The 19220-nt window shown below is 45.1% G+C and overlaps 2 protein-coding genes across 3 annotated transcripts; both read right to left on the reverse strand.

The window, feature by feature from the left end:
* Positions 1-50: 50 nt before the first annotated feature.
* On the reverse strand, positions 51-7857 carry tram2 (translocation associated membrane protein 2). The gene is made up of 11 exons (XM_010889502.4): positions 7653-7857; positions 6201-6264; positions 5558-5667; positions 4744-4860; positions 4597-4655; positions 4213-4297; positions 3589-3659; positions 3236-3340; positions 2738-2881; positions 2437-2594; positions 51-1045 (listed from the first exon to the last, which is right to left on the reverse strand). Exons 1-11 carry the CDS (start codon positions 7770-7772, stop codon positions 969-971), a joined length of 1110 nt encoding a protein of 369 aa, XP_010887804.1. The 5' UTR covers positions 7773-7857; the 3' UTR covers positions 51-968.
* An 827-nt stretch (positions 7858-8684) lies between these two features.
* xkr5a (XK related 5a) lies at positions 8685-18564 on the reverse strand. Of its 2 annotated transcripts, XM_010889500.3 has the most exons (7): positions 18263-18564; positions 15799-15982; positions 15162-15346; positions 14072-14284; positions 12618-12787; positions 11831-11942; positions 8685-11146 (listed from the first exon to the last, which is right to left on the reverse strand). In XM_010889500.3, the coding sequence occupies exons 1-7, from the start codon at positions 18387-18389 to the stop codon at positions 10086-10088; spliced, it is 2052 nt and encodes a 683-aa protein (XP_010887802.1). In that variant the 5' UTR covers positions 18390-18564; the 3' UTR covers positions 8685-10085. The 2 variants fall into 2 exon arrangements, with proteins under 2 accessions (XP_010887802.1, XP_010887803.1); XM_010889501.3 differs by lacking the exon at positions 14072-14284.
* Positions 18565-19220: the final 656 nt, after the last annotated feature.

Raw genomic sequence — 19220 nt, forward strand, 5'->3', positions numbered from 1 at the left:
AATCGTCTGGACATCCTCCACATCCTGACAACTAATAACAGGCCTCAGCATTAGAGAAAAATGCATTATTTAATAAAGTAATAACATACACTTCTTGAACAATGACAACAGAAGGGCATGCAGTGTTATCCAAGACAGACAATGACCGACAGGACAGTCACAGTTTGCGTGAAGTGAACACAGCCTGAGCACGGCACCCAGTCTCACTGGCGACGACCGAGGGAGGTGCTAAGGAGCAACCAGAGCCCCCTGATTGGTCCAGTTGACCTGGTCCCACCCACTCGACAGGACCCAACACTGTTTGGGTAATGTCTGGTTTCCCTCTAAAAACCACTGCTGCATTGGCAACATTATTCCAGCGCCAAGCGACCAGGGGTGCGTTCATTAAGATGCCGAAAGGAAAGTGGAAAACAAGAGTTTATCGGGAAAAGCTCCGGACAGTCCCTTCATGCATCAGTCTCTTCTTCCGTTTTAAGACTAATGAACACAACCCATGCTAAAAGAAAAAAAAAGCAAAGCAGGCTCATTTAACAGCAGAGACAGCGAGACGGACAAACCCTAGACCAGTAAAACACTTGATGACTGAGGGACATTCAATCTGACACAATATACAGCGTGTCATAAACAACATATACACATCCTTCTGTATAGAGAGGGAGCACCAGAAACGGATCGGCCATAGCAGGTGGCGTGGCTGGATAAAAAAAAAATACTGATATATAAAAGAGTAGAGAGCAGGCAGAGAGTTGAAGAGTCTATTCAGGGCTCAATACGGGATTGGTTTTATATTTTCCTCCAGAATTTCTAAAGACTTGTAGTGCCCATGGCGACAAACCCAGAGCCTTCATCGCCTCCGGAACACACAAAACAAGAAGAGGATTAGCCACGTGGGGACCAGTTTCCCGTTCTTCTGATTGATAAGCCATTAAGTCAGGGCCACTGTTGGGGCCGCCATGTTGCCGGATCCATTAGGGGGCCTTGATCTTTTTGGACCGTGGAGAGGCTCCATTCTCTGCCTTGATCACCCCATTTTCATGTTGGCCAACTGGAAAGAGGGAGGAGAGGAAGTTATGCATGTATTTGGATGATCATAACCCTAACCTGAACATAAAATAGCTTCAAATCTTAGAGTTGAGACGTCCTCAACGGTTACGATTCGCTTTTTCCCCCCACGACTGTCAAAACTCGTCCAATTAACAATACACACAAAGTTCCAGAAGGAACACCATTTACCCCAACCCAAGACTACAGTCATCAACAAGCAATCAGGATGTAGGAATGAAGAAAAAGGGCCATAGGTAAGCGCTCATGCATTTTGGAACAATGGATGATCACATCGTAGAGAGGGTTAAACGAGGTATCAGGGGAAGAAGTGCTAAGATCTAATCACATTTGTTACACTGTATTTGACCATGTTCTTGTACATGATATGACAATGAGGAAACTAGGAAGGAAACTTGCATCCAAACCTGAGCCATTGGCATGACTTATCCAGAATTTCAGAAAATAGGTAACTAAATGTTTATTTAAGTGGCTACTGTTATCTGTACTCCGAATCTGTATGCACCAGCACAGGCAGAACAGTTACGAGAATGACATGAACCTTAGACTTTGAAAAAATTAAGAGATCACTGCATCTTTTTCTTTCCTTTCCAAAAAAGTTGAAAAGTTTTGTGAGAGGAACAGAAGCGTTCAATTTGCAGCGGTCTCTTAATTTTAACCCTTCTGTTCCACACTCAAAATGTTCCTTTTCAACCTTTTTGGAAAAGAAAGTAAAAGGTGCACTGGTCTCTTAATTTTTTTCCAGAGCTGTATATATGGTTGGTCATATACTTTTTCTTTTTATGTAGAATGGGAGACAACGGTTGATAGTGGTAGATAATGCATGATTTCACAGAACTAGCCACTGTGAGTGTGGTTGTCACAAACAACATTACACATTTAGAGAAATCCAGTCAAGAAGAATAGTTCAAGACAATTGTTTCTCAAGGTGAAAGTCTCTGACGAGGGCCAGAATTTATTTGGAGAATAGTTGTTTTTACCCTAGACATGCAAAACACCCCTCCCCCACTCATCTTCAAAGTGTTGGTGAATTACATTGCAACACATTTCTGCAAGAAAATGAACTATGATGTTGTGTGTGTTTTCTGTTCCTTGCAGCATGCTCTATAGATAGAACACAGTATATAATAACATGGGAGAAATTCAGGAACACCTGGTTATCGATTCATTAATACCATTTTATAATAGCGTTTCAAATTCCTCTGTGCAGTGTGGAATGGGAATTCTGTTGGGTCACTGGATTTTACGCTTTTGTGGTATCTGAGACCAAAGTTGTTGTTTTTTTATGGCAGCTAATATGGTTTTAATACAACGTTTCATTTTGGGTGGTCAGTCTGGGTTTTGATCAGTAAGGGTACTAGTGTGTCCACTCACGGGAATCTCTCTTCAGCGGCCGGGGGGTTTGCTTGGCAGTGGCCCTCTTCCTAGCAGCCTGTTCATGTCGGAACTCTCGCCACCGCTTCAGCTGGAAACGGATGAACTTCCACAGGAGCCAGGACTGGGTAAGACACACCGCTATCAAAACAGTCATCCTAGATAGAGAAGGAAGAAAAAGAGCAGGTTAGGAAGTGTGTGTGTGTGTGTGCGCGCGCGCGTGGTGTGAGAGATTGGCAGTGTGTGTTCTGTTCAGAAGACATACATGTACATTTGTGGATCTCCATTAATGAGCCCTTACCGTATCAGCAGAGTATTAAAGTTACCAAGGTTCCAATCCAGCCCCTGGTTTTCGGCACGGGCCAACCCAAAACCCACAGCCAGGAACATGAGCGTCAGGGTGACCATCCGCGTTAACACAAAGCTCACGGCCCACAGGTCAAACCTGTGATTATACGGAGTCAACTTTTAAAGAAGTGCTGTTTCGCATAACAATAGATATGAATAGCTCTTCATTAGAACGCTGACACTGAAATATCATTGGCTTTTGTGCAGTAGGAAACAAAAGGCCATTTTGGGCCAATCTGCAGGAACCAATCTCCTGATCCGGGAGTGTGAGGCAGTGGGAAACCGCTCAGACAAGATCAGCCTAGAAACAGCGGTACCTTCCCCAGAACATATCTTCTTAATGCTGAGTGCCAAGCAGAGGCATCAGATGTTATTCTAACGAGTCTGGTAAATTTCAACCCTCAACCTACCAATTTCAGGGCAGACAATAACCCACTGAGAAATAACTCACATCTTTTGATGGCTCTCATCAGTGAAGTAGAACATCCTGGCGATGTGAAATCCGAGCTCTGATAGGTACTGAAGACAAAGGAGCACCAGACCTACACGGCTCAAACTGAAGGGAGGAAGGAGGAGCGTTGGAGGAGGAAGCGTAGTGACAGAAAGAAGGGGAGACAGGAGCAAACGAGAGCTCACCATTGGTTCTAATGAAAATTAACATTCACAGTAAAAATGCCTTTTAAGAATTCAAAAGTATGTCACGTTTACATTTAAAGGGGCCCGTGTTTTGCAGGTTGTCACAAGCTCATAAGTGCTCATGTATGTGGTATTAAAGACGAAGCCAAGGCTTCCGTGTGAACTTACTTGAGCAGGTACGCTGCCGAAATGTGCAGAAGGTAGAGTCCAATGTACTGCAACTGTCGAGGGATCTCCTCCTGAGGAACCAAAACCGTCCGGTCACGTCGGGCCGAAGGGGGGGAGGGTTCATTAGTGCACATCAGGGCAAGAAGTTTCACAACGGCACCACATTAAACCAGCATTCTGTACTGGACCAGTGCCTTGCCGTCTCTCCCCGCGTGCAGCTGTCTGGGGATTTGTGAACGCTGCATGCTGATAGGTCAGCCCGCCTCTCTATTCAGACCTCCGCATATATAACCACATGGTATCGGAGTGATCCCACTTAGGATCAGGGTGCTGCTAACTAATGTTGTATCTGGAAGTAGTTTAACTTAATGGATAACGTACATGTTTGTTTTCTTAGCACGACCGCAAAACAGTCTATGGGCAGTGACAGGAATTTCAGCTTTCATAGTGAGGAAAATAATGTGATTTTGTAAACAGGGTGAATAACACTTTGCGACTGGATTCCTTTTTTCAGACAGCAGGCTGATTGAATGGTCAGATGTTGTTGCCCCCCCCCCCCCCCCCCCCCCCCAAGTCTTTCACTCATTCCCCATACTGATAGAATGTTCAGCCTCTCACACTGACCTTCCGCATTTTCTGGAAGTAGAGCTCAGGGAGGGTGTGGAGCCAGTAGGCCAACTGGGTGAGGTAGAAGACCTTCACCTGAAACCTGCCACACACACACACACACAGACACACGTTAATGTTAATGAGTATAGAGCAGCGCAAGTAAGAGAGCTAGCGGGTTTGCCGGTTTCCAGCCCGACAAGAACACACAGGAGTCAGCCCACTATGGTCTCACAGGGAGACCTGGCTGGAAAGGTGATGTGTATCTAACAGTCACTATAATGTCCATACAGGGCGCTACTTCAGACTTCAGCCTAATGACTCCCGGTCAAGAGAAGAGCACTACTCAGGGATTAGGGGGCCATTCGGCCAGCGCCCCGGCTTGGCAGCCAGTCATCCTACCTGAGATGGGCGTGTGGGTAGCTCTCCCAGAGGCGGCTGGGGTGGAACAGGTACCCTTCCTGAATGGGGAGATGGATGCTTCAGTGGAAATCTACATATTGATGTGAACAGTCTGTGCCTGAGTGTGTGTGTGTGTGTGTTTCTTACCGTTATGATTATGTAGAGACTCCAAATGCTGGACACCAGGTGAAACACACACAGCTGTCCAGACTCATTGAACTTAGTGTTCTTGCTTTTAGAGAGGTGGAGACGTCGGTTTACTTTCTAATAACGGAAAAGAAAAAGAGCGCGCAATTAAAAACAGGCTCCAGATATCTTGAGTGTCAAAATGGATTACCGTCAAGGTTTGTATTTAACTTCCTGGTTCCTGGATGGGAAGTGCGATCTTTATTATAATCTTTCACCCAAGTGGTCGTGAGTAACATATCGGTTACCAAGACAACACGAAAACACACATGGCCAGAGCGTGTTCCAGGGTGCGAGTGCTGATTTCACATCAGTTAAGCCTTCCAACCTATTGGATGCTAACTAAGGAGACGTAAAAGGTTCCTGGTCCAGCAGTCCAAAGCTGAGACGCAGGATCAAATGTGAACGGCATCCTCCTTAGCAGGATAACCCTGACGCTCCTTTACAATAAGCATTAAGGGTTCTTGTTTGACGAGTTCAAAACACTATCACTCATGCCCGTCCACAAAACTATCATCCGCTTGTTAGCTGCATGCAGGTGCAATGATGAGGGGGGCCACACGTGCACGTGAATGCGACAGTTGTTCTAAGACAAACCGAGCCCCGTCCGATCGTGGCGAGCTTTAGGATAGTGGCATCTGTTGGTTTCAACTGACAGACAGAAACGAGACTGGCTGCAAAGCCTCCCAAAGCGGATAGTCTGTTTGAAAATAAACCTGGGGGAAACACCAGAAACACAAAAACCCTCAGTTCAGTGGTGCGTGGCAATACTCACATCAAGGACGTACTCCTGCACTACAGCATGGAGGATGATGATGATGAAGAAATAGAAGAGGATAGTGGCACAGTCCCGCCAGCCATACTGGTACAAAGTTACCTCACCCTCTGGACGCACAGTCGGATGGACAGGCAGAGACAAAGATGGATAGAGACAGACAGACAGCAAGACAGACAGACAGACAGCAAGACAAGGACACTCATCAAATACCAAAACACACTACAGCAAGGACTGCCCTGACAACTATCAGTATTCCAGATTGACTGTTAATGTCGGCACCTCTTTTGCTAAAGGGAAAAATTGGAATACAGAACCAAAATCAGGTCAACGCCACATTCCTTTGGGACCATTTGAAGTGTACTACACTCCACTCAGCTTTTGACTGTTGCACTTCAGTTGCCATAGGTTCTATTGTTCTGCATGGACCAACTAAACCAAGCACAGTATTTGACCTAGATTTAATATAAATTATAGATTGATGCACTTGGAGCCATGCACTCCCCTGTTAGCCTGTAATGTCTGAGATGTACCCTATCCCCTACAGGGTCTGGTCAAAAGGAGTGCACTTTATAGAGAACGGGTTGATCTGGCAGGTCTAACCGATAAGGCGTATGGCTGCACTGGCGGCTGAGACACAAACCTGGCGAGAGTGTGCTGGTGTTGTACTGGGGTTGAATAAACAGGATGGCAGTCTTTGCTGTTGCCTAGGAGCATAAGAACACACCGGGTTAGATATATGCTGAGATCGGATGTTTATGTCAACTTCAACCATCTCCCAGTGCTGTTGTCGGTAATTTGAAGCTGTGCTTCGGAAGTGAATTACGAGCAGTGTGACCCGGCTGTAGAGGAAAAAGCTGGTCGGCTCAGTAAATCGGCATGACAAGGCTTGCATTGACGAAGAAGGGATCCCGCTACTTTTAGTTAGCTCGAGCTCTGAGTGCGCAAGTCGACAACATTCCACGCGCGCCGGAGCCACAGGTGCCTTGTCAAAACATGAGGGGATCTCGTTTGCATGGGTCTATTCAGAGTTTAATGTTCAAAGAGTGGGTTTCAGTATTTCCGAAACTTTAGAGTTCAAGGAAACCCCCTCCAAACCCTGTTTATCGGAGTGCGAATGTATCACCAGCCGGTCCACGACGGTGACGACCATTTTTGGTCGAAGCATTCAATTATCTAACCACGAAGTCAAAGGTATAATCTTGCAATTGTCCTTCAATTAAAATGACAGCTTGGGCGCAAAAAGAACACGTAACACAATCTGTGTCACCGTCAGCAGATCATATAAAAGCGGGTCAGTCTCCTCTCTCATTGTAAAATAGCCCGCTGAAGCACCACTCAAAGATTGAGACGTGGCAGTTAACTCCGGATCAAATTGGGGCAACAGACAGCCTTCGTCAAAAGATTTTGACAACGGGAAACAAGACACTAAAAGAGCCTCCACTTACTGTAACTGATGTGCCTGGAATGACTTTGTGTTTAATATCAAACAAACCGAACTAATTAAAGTTGAATGTCAATGCAAAATGGAAAAAAGGGCCACACTGACAAAGTTTAGCATTGTTGTTAAAACGCGACAACACAAAGTTGCTCAATCGTATGCAAAACGTTTACATTTGAGGCTGATCGTAGTTGTAGCGGATAAAAACGTAGGTGAACTATAATACATACAACATACTTATGTTAAGTTACAGAGGCTAAAGGAAACAAAGGGAAGTTGTAGCCTACACGCACAAAAAACCTGTCCGGTCTTTCACTTCTACTTCACCGCGGTCAACTTCTAGCCTAAACAAACAGTGATCAAACGGCGCTAAACTTGTACTTTGTAAAGATAGGTTGCCAGCACTGCTATGTTGTAACAAAAACATAACTGCAACAATGTATCTGCAAACCACCACCATGTCCGTAGAACACATTGTAATAATAAACATTACAGGCAACAGAGGTAGAAAGAAGGTAACATTTCACGAAGCGTGTATGAAAGATTTCACACGTAGTTCTACTACATGCCTTCGGGTTATCTCCTAGTTCATCTGTTGCGGAGCTGCCAACAAAAAAAACAGCTGAGAAGAGGGAAAATCAGAATTCATCTCACCTCAAACATCAATCCAATCAGAATGAAAATGACCAAACTGAATACGATATCGGCATGATTCTGTATTAAGAATTCCTGGCTGAAGAAAGGGTAACTTTTATTTCTCCTCCGGAATGCCATTTCAGCAGAATTACGATTTTCCTACTTTTTCCTTATCAAAAAAAAAAATCTGACTGCGAAGTTCAGGAGTTAACTCTCTTCTCGCTCTGCGCATGTGCACGTTCTTAAAGGGGACGTTTTTTTTTCCTTCAAATTCCTAATAAAAGGCAAGGCCCTTTGGCAAGGCCATAAAAACCTGATGATTCTATTGCATTGCGCACGGCGAAGTGATAGCACCTTTCAGGAGACCTCGGAATTACAAAATGGTGCATTTTGTTTCTATATCATTCTAAGCATTTTTCCAATTTAAAACAATGTTCTGACATTTACGTAAAGTTGTTAGCATCATTATGAGAAAGATTGAGATCAAGTCACCCTTTTTTTGTGCGATTCAGTGTAGCGTGGTACACGCAAAATACATGTTTATTTTACTGTGTGCCAGATATCTCAATTGGGTTAACAATCAAATCCCTGAGCATGTGCACCAAACTGAGTCAAACAGATCAAGAGATATTAACCGTGTGGACGATAGAAATGTTCTTTCATCTGTTGAGTCCTGACAGTGTTTGTATGGTGTAGTATATTTTGTTAAGACAGAAATAAAACGCATTACTGATTTATATCCATTTATGTGCCTGGCCATGTGAATGTTTTTCGGTCCGTAGCTGCAATTTTCATGGAGAAATCTTCTGTAGAGAGACCTGTGTAAAGTTTATGTAGTTTGGAAAATGGCTGATCTCTATGACAAAATATACCCTTGACCAAAAGTAGTCAAAATTTAGCCAGTGGTGTCTGAGATATCACAACTCTGTCCCCACCTGATTTTTTATCACGGGGGTCAATTCCATAATAATTTGTTCTCACTGAAGGTAGAAAATGGTCATATATTGCATTAATATATCCAAACACAGAATTCAATGAAATTAAATCAAATTTGAAGTCCACCCAATATATCCTTTATTGCTTGTTTGACATTAAGCCACCAATGGTCTTGACCTACGGAACAATATCTCATAGGCAAGTACCTGAGAGGTTGAAAACTATGAAAACCATTCAGAATTTAACGGTCTCGTCTGTGTTGTCAGTGGATCTTATTCTGGGGTCCTTTACAACATTTAGTCAATAATACAATTTCCTAAACAGAGATTAAAAAAACATTGTCACGGCAAAACATTGTCACAAAATATGCCTTGGATATCCTTTTTTTTCTTCACATTTGAGGTGCTGAAATAGTTCAAAATACAACCACGCTCCTGAGACAGTACAATGCAAAATCTGGATATAATTCAAAAAACATGTTCAACATGTCTTCGAGACAAACAATAAAAAACATGATTGTAGCAACATAACGTACCTTAAAAAATATTATCAGTTTTAGCTCTTGACAACAAATACATTAATTAATATGAACAACTTTGCAAAAGGCAAATGGCGTCACATGAACGCGCGACACTGATCCGGTTTCGCCATCAGTATTTTTCGAGTGGTTTCTTGAAAACTGTTGGTGACTGTTGGAAAATACTTTTACATGTTCACCTGTGACGTTTGCACACAGTAACATAAAAATCTAGTTTGGGGATTGGGTGGGGGCAAGTATGGTTTCCAGGGGTTAACAAAAACACCCCAGGTGATTTGAGGAGCACAGCAGATACTGATGCTGCTTTGTATCAGGCCAGTACAGCACCTCTACACGCTAGTCAATATTAAGTTCAGATACAAAGCGAGCATGATGTGGCAGACAGGATGTCCTCTTCACTTTAGTCAAAGTCCCATCTTCCCAGTGTTTGATCGCTATTGGCTATCGTGAAAAAATAATACATATTGTTTTAAAGCACACGTTGTATATGTCACATGTATGTTATTACTTTTTTATTGCATTAGGTTTGGTTGATTAGGAGGTAGCGTTGGATTAAACTGGGTAAATGTTCATTTTATGAAAAGTAAGTACCAATTTGTTTCATTGTTTGCCAGTGTCTGCCGATCGTCAGGAGAATGTGCTCAGTACTTGGAATGATCTGCAAGAATAGTTAACAGGGCACCTATATAGGATGTATATATTACATAAGACGCTTGTGCTTCTAAATCAGTGCTTCCCAACTCCAGGCCCTCGGGCACCCTCAACAGTGCACGTTTATACTGTGCCCCCCGGACGAGTACGCCCGACTCAACCTGTCAACTTAAACAACTCGGTTGGCTCTTGGGAGTTCCCCCGATCCTGGAGCTGACCACCACTGTAATCTAAATGACCGAGCTTTGAGCTGGCGCTGAGTTTAGAAGTCAGCGCGGAGAAAGCATAACCAAATCTGTCCCTCTCTTCTTCCCATTTCCCCGTTGCTAAAATCCGTCGTCGTGGTCTCGGCGCGACCGTATGAGCTGCCTCCGGGGCCCGCTCAGGTGCGGGACGCTGGGCGGCGAGTCCCCCGGGGACACGGAGTCCAGTTTGGGTGTGGAGGTGAAGCGCGGCCCCATCTGACCCCTCTGCAGTCCGCGAACGGCCCTGTGCAGCGCAGGGTCACTGGGGATGGAGCTGAGCCCCGCCGTGCCCATTGGTGGGCTGGCCCGGTCCAGCCGGGGGTTGCTGGTGCTGCTGGGGGACTGCGGGTCGGCACTGAAGTACAGCGTGGAGCTGGAGAGGGTGGTGCTGGGGCAGAAGTAGGGTTCGGGGCTGTCCCCGAACACCGATTTGCCCTCGGGCGAGCTACGCTTGAAGGAGTCGGACACCGGCGACTCCAGCGGGCTCTCCATGCCCTCCAGGCTGTCGCCACTCTCCTCCCCGCTCCCCTCCTCGGCGGGCGTCGCCGCAGACGTCGCCTCCTCGCTCACGCTCTGGAACTCCTCCTTGCAGTCGGAGAGAGGCGCCAGGCCCCCCTTCGTCCCGTGCGACCGGGTGACTGAGGCCCCGGAGGTCCCGGAGATCATGTCGCAGCTCCCGCCGCACGCCGTGGTCTCCCCACCACCACCGCCATTGGTACTCTTGGCCTCCGAGTTACAATAGGACTCGTCCAGAATGGCCGCAACTCCGCCGGCACCGTAGGCCCGGTTGATCTTACCCACGTCGCCCGTCTTCAGCGCCAAGCGGATCAAGAGCCAGTGGTGGTGGCGGCACGGGCACGGGTTACCCAGCCTGGGACCGCAACTCCCAGGGTGCTCCAGGAGGGAGCCGGCCACGCCGGAAAGGGAGAAGCTACCGTGGTTGTGCAGGGAGGAGGGGGCGGCCTGGCGGATGCTCTTGTCACCGCCGCCTCCACCCAGGGAGTAGGAGGACTCGCCCACCTCCAGACCCTCCAGGCAGGTGGAGCCCATGGGGTGGCTACGGCGACGTAGCCCCTGGCCCTGGGCGATCTCTGTGGACTTCGGGTGGAGGAAGCGATAGTACACCACCAGCGAGATGGTGCCTGGAGCGGGGAGAGACAAGGCACAGGGAGAAAGAGGAGGGACAGAGTGAGAGGAGGGACAGAGAAAGGAGGGAGAGAGAGGAGGGACAGTGAGAGATAGGAGGACCAGGAAGAAATAGGAGGAACAAAGAGAGAGGAGGGACAGAGAGAAAGGAAGGACAGAGAGAGAGAGAGTGGAGAGACAGAGAGGAGGGACAGGGAGAGAGAGGAGGGACAGAGAGGAGGGACAGGGAGGAGGGACAGAGAGGAGGGACAGGGAGGAGGGACAGAGAGAGAGGAAAAAGATGACCCCAAAGTTCAAAAGGTTTATTTGTCATTTGCAATAACAAGTTACGGCAATGAAATGCTTGGTTTTCCTTCTCCTGACAGTGCAGTTAAAAAAAGTAACAGTAATTATAATAAAAATAAGATAACACAATCAATCAGTAATAACACTATACAAAAACACACATCAATAATAATAACTATAAACCTATACAACCGTAGTGCAATGTAAAATGTAACTGAAATGTAAAATATATTGAAATCTTTATTTAAGAGAACTTGTTTAACATGGCTTCACCTTCAACCAAGCGATGGCTCTTCACAACATTGGTCTTTGGTCTGTCAGTAGCCCTCTGGCGTTACTTGGCGCCCCCAACTGCATTCTACACCAGAAGCAGAAGAACTGAGAGAATGACTCACCAAACAGAAAGCTGAACAGCACCGCTGAAGGGAGTGTGATGCTACCCCAGGATTTCTCACTGAGGAAGTCAGATGCTACTACTAGAAGGGCGGCATTCTCCAGCAACATGGCCTGCAGGAGAAAAGTTCACAGAGGTCAGGAGAGGTCACAATAGACAGGGCGACTCAGCACAGCCAGAAGAGAAAGGGCCAGGCTTCTGAATGAGGAAAGATTCATACAGGACCCATGCGGTGCGATATACATCCAGTGCTCTCATTACATGTAGAAAACATCCAAACCAAAATGATTATCCACACTGAGTTTAATTCAGCTTTCAGTTTCACCATTTAAAATATACATAATCTGAGTGAAAGGTGTCTAATGTTGTCATACATTTGGCAGGAAGGAAGTGCAGCTCTGTTTCCAACTTGTTTTGTGAGAAAGGGGGCACGCATACTGTCTTCTCTCAATCGCCAGATCTGTCTGGGGCAGCCTATTTCAATAGCAAGGCAGTGCTCACTGAATCTGTAAATAGTCATGTATTTTCTTAATTTCAGTTCGGTCACAGTGGTCAGGAATTCCGTCTCTCTCTCTCTCCTTTTCTCCCAGTGTCTCTCTCTCACTCAATGTCCCTTTATAATTACGGGGCTTTGAGTGGGATCGATACATTTATAGTCACATTGCCAAAGCAAGTGGAAAGTAAGAGAAATTCAATTGGACCAAGAATAACCTAAAAGTAAACAGACAGTCAGACATTCTAGGGTATGACCTCACAACTTTGCATTGTCCCTCTGTCCCTCTACGTACCACATAGAAGCCAGCCATGCGGTAGCGGGAAGGGCTGTCCTTGACGTTAAGGAAGAGGAAGATGTGGACCAATCCCACTGCAGCGTTAAACAGGCGCCAGCGCCACGGGCCAGTGCAGATGTCGGGTTGCTGGGCAACCAGCCAGAAGGACGCTGTGAGCCAGTGGAAGCCTGGAGGTCAGGATAAAAATAGACTGCTAGACAGGAGTATATTAGTACTCTGTTGGGAATATGGGAACACCGATTAGATCGTTTCTGTGTGAGTGTGAGAGAGAGACTGAGAGACAGTCACAGATAGACAGGACTGAGACAGTCTTAGAGTCTGTGTGGTAGTGTGTGTGTGTGTGTGTGTGTGTGTTAGTGTAATTCTGTGTGCATGTGTCTGTGGTAGAGTTACTGTGTGAAAGTGTTAGTGTGTGTGGTACTGTGATGGTGTGGTAGACTTAGTGTGTGTGTGGTAGTGTTAGTGTGTGTGTGTTAGTGTGTGTGATTGTGTTTATGTGTGTGTGTGGTAGTGTTAGTGTGTGTGGTAGTGATTGTGTGTATTTGTATGTGTGTATGTGTTAGTATGTATGCGTTTGTGTTAGTGTGTGTGTTAGTGTGTGTGTGTATGTTAGTTTGTGTGTGTTAGTGTGTTAGTGTGTTAGTGTGTTAGTGTGTTAGTGTGTTAGTGTGTTAGTGTGTTAGTGTGTTAGTGTGTGAGAGGTATTGTGCATCATCATGCCAGGAGGCACTGGTTGTCAAGTAACAAACTTTAGTTGTAGAAGATAGTCTGCGTTTACATATTTTACTGAATATATTATCTATTAGTATATTAGTAATGGTATGCTTTTTATAATAATACTAATGAATACATAATTTAAATAATTTATAATACAATCATACCAACCACAAAAAACCTGTGCTGGCCTGGTTGTCATATTTTCACTTCACATTGGCCTTTTTAGCACAGTTCCAGCATGGTTTGACTCTGCTCAGTAGTGTGGAAAAACCTGCACACTGCATCTTTCCTTGTCTCTCTCTGTCTCAGCCAGCGTCTCTATCTCAGTCAAACTCCACCCCCAACCCCTTTCTCTTAAACTCTCTCAGTCTCTCTCTCTCTCTCAAGCTCTCTTTCTCACTCTGTGTGTCTCTCTTTCTTAAACTCCATCTTTCTTTGTCTCTCTCTCTCTCTCTCTCTCTCAAACTCTCTTAGTCTCTCTCTCTCTCTCTCAAGCTCTCTTTCTCTCTCTGTGTGTCTCTCTTTCTTAAATTCCATCTTTCTTTGTCTCTCTCTCCCTCTCAAACTCTCGGTCACTCTCTCTGTGTCTCTCTGTCTCAAACTCCATCTTTCTGTGTCTCTCTCACCCACTCCATCTTTCTGTGTCTCTCTCACCCACTCCATCTTTCTGTGTCTCTCTCACCCACTCCATCTTTCTGTGCCTCTCTCTCTCACACTTAATCTCTCCATCTCACCTGCCACGCCACAGGTCCACCAGTGGAAGTAGCGGGCAAAGGACATGAGGCTGACCACACGGGCACCCAGCATGCCCGCCCTCCAGAGCAGCTGGCACATGAGGGCAGCCGGCGGCATGGCCAGGTGACCCGGGCGGATCAGGCAGCATGCCCGGCTGAACAGAACCAGAGCCCAGGACAGGGACAGCAGGCAAAGCCCGGCACAAGCCGCCACTGCCCGGAGGGGGGTTGAATGGGAGGGGGAGGGATGAAGGAGAGAAAAGGGGTGAGGGAAAAAAGAAAGAGAGGCCCAGAGAGATACATGTAAGGATTCTGTACAGAATGCGGTTACGACAGGCTGACGAAGGAGTACTGCATGATTAAGCTTCATCGTAACTCAACAATTGAACTAACTGTTAAATAACGAGATGTGAGCATCACAAGCCATTGGAGAAATCAGGTCAAGACATGAATGTGCTGGGAGACGCTGGGAGTGATTGGACACACTTCAGAAATGGTGATAAATCCCTTTCAGGGTGACCACAGTGCGAAAAGGCTGTCTGAAATGTCATCACGTTTTGGGGCGATTTTGGTTTTGGCCTGCCAATCACAGCCAGGTTGTGTATAAGTTAACAGTACAATAAGAAAGTCACAAAACTCTTGGCCAACAACAGCTAGTGTTCAGTTTTATCTTATTTCAAGGACATATTTACATATCAGATTGTGTCTAAATTAGACAATGAAGAGGTTATGTTTGAAATCACTGTGCCACTGCTTTTTTGGCAGCTCGTTTTCCGTCAGCACTCCGTGAAGATATTATGTGACAGTGGCATTAAGACTTGAGATCCCGGGTAACTTTATGTGCTGCATTTCAAAAAGATGTTTAAAATGGGAAGTATAGTAGTACATTTTGATGTGGCAATGTGTTGGAAACCAACAGTCATAATTGCCAGGATACATTCATCCACAAAACATGCCTAATGCATGCACATTTCATAACAGTGACGCGACCAAACAAACAAATTAATGGTAATTACACGGTAAATACAATCAACACAGGCTACGTCACATCAAAGCCAGCGTCACAGGCAGGTGTGCTGTGGACTCTCACCTGGGGAGTCCAGTTCCACGTCGGTGACGGCCAGGATGTAGGTCTGCAGGAGGGTCTGGGGGAGGGTGAGGACCAGGGCCTCCAACAGGCGGAGGGCGGACACGTCGGCCTGCTGCATCACAGCTGCCCCGAGCTCCTCTGAGGTACCCTGCATGTTCCATACCGACATCATGCAGTCCCAGAGCCTACCAGAAGGGGGAGGCAAAGACCAACGGCTTCAGGTGGCGCAAGCAGTGGAGGCTCGGACAAAGCAAGCATTGCACTAACCGTAAGTTGCTCTGGATACGATCATCTGCTGACTAAAATGTAAACATCTTAAATGTAGTGGTGGTTGCAGATGTAATCTGTGTCCTTTGGTTTGACTGAGCAATTGTATAATTTAGATTAAATGTAGAATTTTACAGATTAGATATACAGAAAAGTAACCTCTCTTGTCTTAGAAAGCAACTTCTTAGTCAAATTCAAATGTTGCGGCTAATATTGAGGCCTAATGGTCTTAATCAGGAATCAGGCACACAACATTTTTCAAAAACAAGCTACACAAATCAGACAAATTCAGAAAGCACCTCCACAATTCAGTTTGTTTAGTCCTTATTGAACACACAGGGGAGGCCATGCATTGTACATAATGGCTCACCTCTGGAATATTCCCAACTGCAAGATGTGCGTAATGTTCAGGAACCAATGATAGTCTTCCCCATCATCACTGTACCACCTGAGGCTCAACACCTGGACTGGTATCCCGGGCAACAGTAGGGCAAGGGTCAAGCCGGCCCACTGTGTCTCCTCATTCCATAAGTAGAATCCTACACAGTATATTACTGAATCCCACAAACACACACAAACACGTACAAACACGCAAACACACACAAACACACACAAACACATACATGCAAACACATACACACAAACACATACGCACAAACACATACACACACACAAACACATACACACAAACACATACACAAAAACACATACAAACACATACACACAAACACATACACACAAACACATACAGACAAACACACACAAACACATACACACACAAACACATACACACACACGCAAACACATTCACACAAACACACACAAACACATACCCACAAACGCATACACACAAACACATACACACAAACACACACACGCAAACACATACACATACACACACACAAACACACACAAACACACACACACAAACACATACCCACAAACACACACAAACACACACACACACATAAACACAAACACACATACACACACATACACACAAACACATACCCACAAACACATACACACAAACACATATAAACACATACACACAAACACATACACAAAAACACATACAAACACATACACACAAACACATACACACAAACACATACAGACAAACACATACACACACAAACACATACACACACACGCAAACACATTCACACAAACACACACAAACACATACCCACAAACGCATACACACAAACACATACACACAAACACACACACGCAAACACATACACACACAAACACATACACACACACAAACACACACAAACACACACACATATAAACACATACACACAAACACATATAAACACATACACACAAACACACACACGCAAACATATACACACAAACACATACACACACACAAACACATACACAAACACACACACACAAACACACACATAAACACAAACACATAAACACAAACACACACACGCACACACACATACACACAAACACACACACACAAACACACACACAAACACAAACACACACAGCAAGAAGATTTAAAACATTGTAATTGTGCATCTGTGAACTTCACTGAAGTTCACAAGGCCCCCCCCCCATGTTTCCCCATAAACACTGCAAATGGTATATGATTTAGATATGCCCCCTCATTTACAAAAAAGCCATTTCATCCTGCAGCTGGGCCTGTTCATTAATACTTGTCAATTTAAAATATATATATAGCTATTTAAGTGCATGCCGGACTCTTGACCACTCCACAGTGAGATAAAGGCGCTTGTGATGGCTATTGATTATTTCTGTGTTATCCCCTCCGAGGCTGATGCTCAGCCAAGACATTGTATCCGACTGAAAGCCATCCTCGCGTATCTGAAGTCGCCTCGCGTGCAGTCACCTTTCGCGCCGCCCGGGCCGGGTCACTGATCTGCTTACCCGCGGCTTTTTCTCAAACAAAGACGCAACGCGACCGTTTCCAAGGCAACGTCGCATCCAGGACTCCTGCTCGCGGTGCCCTTCGCCTGACCCGCGCGTGATCGCCTGCTATTGTGGCTATGAGGACGAAATCAAACGTCACCCAAGCTGGCTAGCTCACTGTACGATCCTTGGCGTTCACATTGAGTTTATGTGGCTAGCTAGCAGTATCAGAAAATAGGTCAGTAAGTGATAGGAGCTCAACTGGGCTTGAGAAACTACTGGAAAATTATGTCAAGGACATCCACGGCCCAAAAACAAGGTACCACGCATTTGGTTATTAGGTACACAAATGATAGGTTTAGTTTGGTATTAACAACAAATATGTACGTTTACTGACCTGTAAAATTGAACAAAGCATATCTACATTATAAAAATATAATCAGGCTCTCACCAAACTCTAGTCTATGAACATTATCGTAATAATTATGACTTTCATAACGGTACAGTAATGGGCTAACGTTACTTTGGGATTACAGCCAAGCTTACTACATAATACCGAAACTATAACAGTACTGTATACGTATAGACAATAAAACAGTATGTCTAGTCGTGATTTGTGGAGCGTTACTGGGCCATGCCATATGCACATACACTTATAAGTACTACTGTAGATAGCTGGTGTTGCTAGCTAAGTGATGCTGAACAGTAGTGGAAATTAGCGCACGATGGACAGAGGCTACTACAATTGCTAAACACATTGCATGAAGCGACAGTAAATTCTCCTGGACGTCTAACTAAAGCAATTCCAGGTATATCATTGCATATAGGCCAGTGAACTGAAGGTCACACATGCGGTCCAAGATTCGTCTGTACGTGTTGTGAATGTTTATTTGCAGAAAAGAACACTACAGCACAGTGGCTTGCATTTGAAGTGCACTTACGCGCGGTTCTTTCCGCCAGGATCACCATCCCAGAAACCCCGAAAAGGATAACCTGGCACCACGCGATCCAGCACCCGCTCCGAGCCGATGAGGGCATCACACGGGTGACGGGCCCTGCGTTTATCATGATACAAAGACGTGGGTGCCGCGACAAAAAGCCGTGGACATTATGATTGTCATCATTCCCTCTGGATGGATCCGTTACCTACTCATCTTGCTGGCGAGCTCGGGCTTGCTCCCGTAAAAAAAAATCTGACGTCACTTTGCGGGTTTTAAAGGAGAAGTTCGCCAATGATTAATTGATTCAGACCTACTGTATTTTCAGTTATTTTTTATTTTAGTTGATCACAACCAATTATGTTCTTAACAGAGTAAATTGGTTAACACGTAATATAAAACCCAATAATTGTATAATAGTAGTAGTATTTTGTTCATTCATCCAAGGGTGCAATCACGGTGTTATCATGCTAATATGTTTAAGGGGACCTTGGTTTTCTGAAAGCATAGTCCACTGGTGACACAATCCCCCAAAAGGTGTGCATATCAGCAGTCTTTTTTGTTTTGTTTTTTTAGATAGAGTTACTCAAGTACACAGGGGAAAAAACTGACTATGCTTTTTTGAGAGTCCACTGTCCCATGCATCCATTTTGCATATTGCATGTTATAGTGCAACAGCCACATACTGTTACACTGTAACAGCATTGTCTTTACACACATTCATTTGCAGTTGCGTAGTGCTCTGTTCAGACACTGGAATCATTCAGAGAGTGACAGTTAATATGACAGGTAGGTTGAGGCCCATGGAGCTTCTCTGGTTATTATTATGATACAGTATGTAAAGTGCCTATTGAAGGTCTACTCCCCTTTGTTACTTTTTGTCTCTTCCTTGTTCTTGAAAATGTTTTGTATTGTGTGTGTGTTCATGTGTGTGTGTGAGGTAATTCTGGTACAGGACTCT

Source organism: Esox lucius, chromosome 14, assembly GCF_011004845.1.
Source record: "Esox lucius isolate fEsoLuc1 chromosome 14, fEsoLuc1.pri, whole genome shotgun sequence".
Classification (NCBI taxonomy): domain Eukaryota; kingdom Metazoa; phylum Chordata; class Actinopteri; order Esociformes; family Esocidae; genus Esox; species Esox lucius.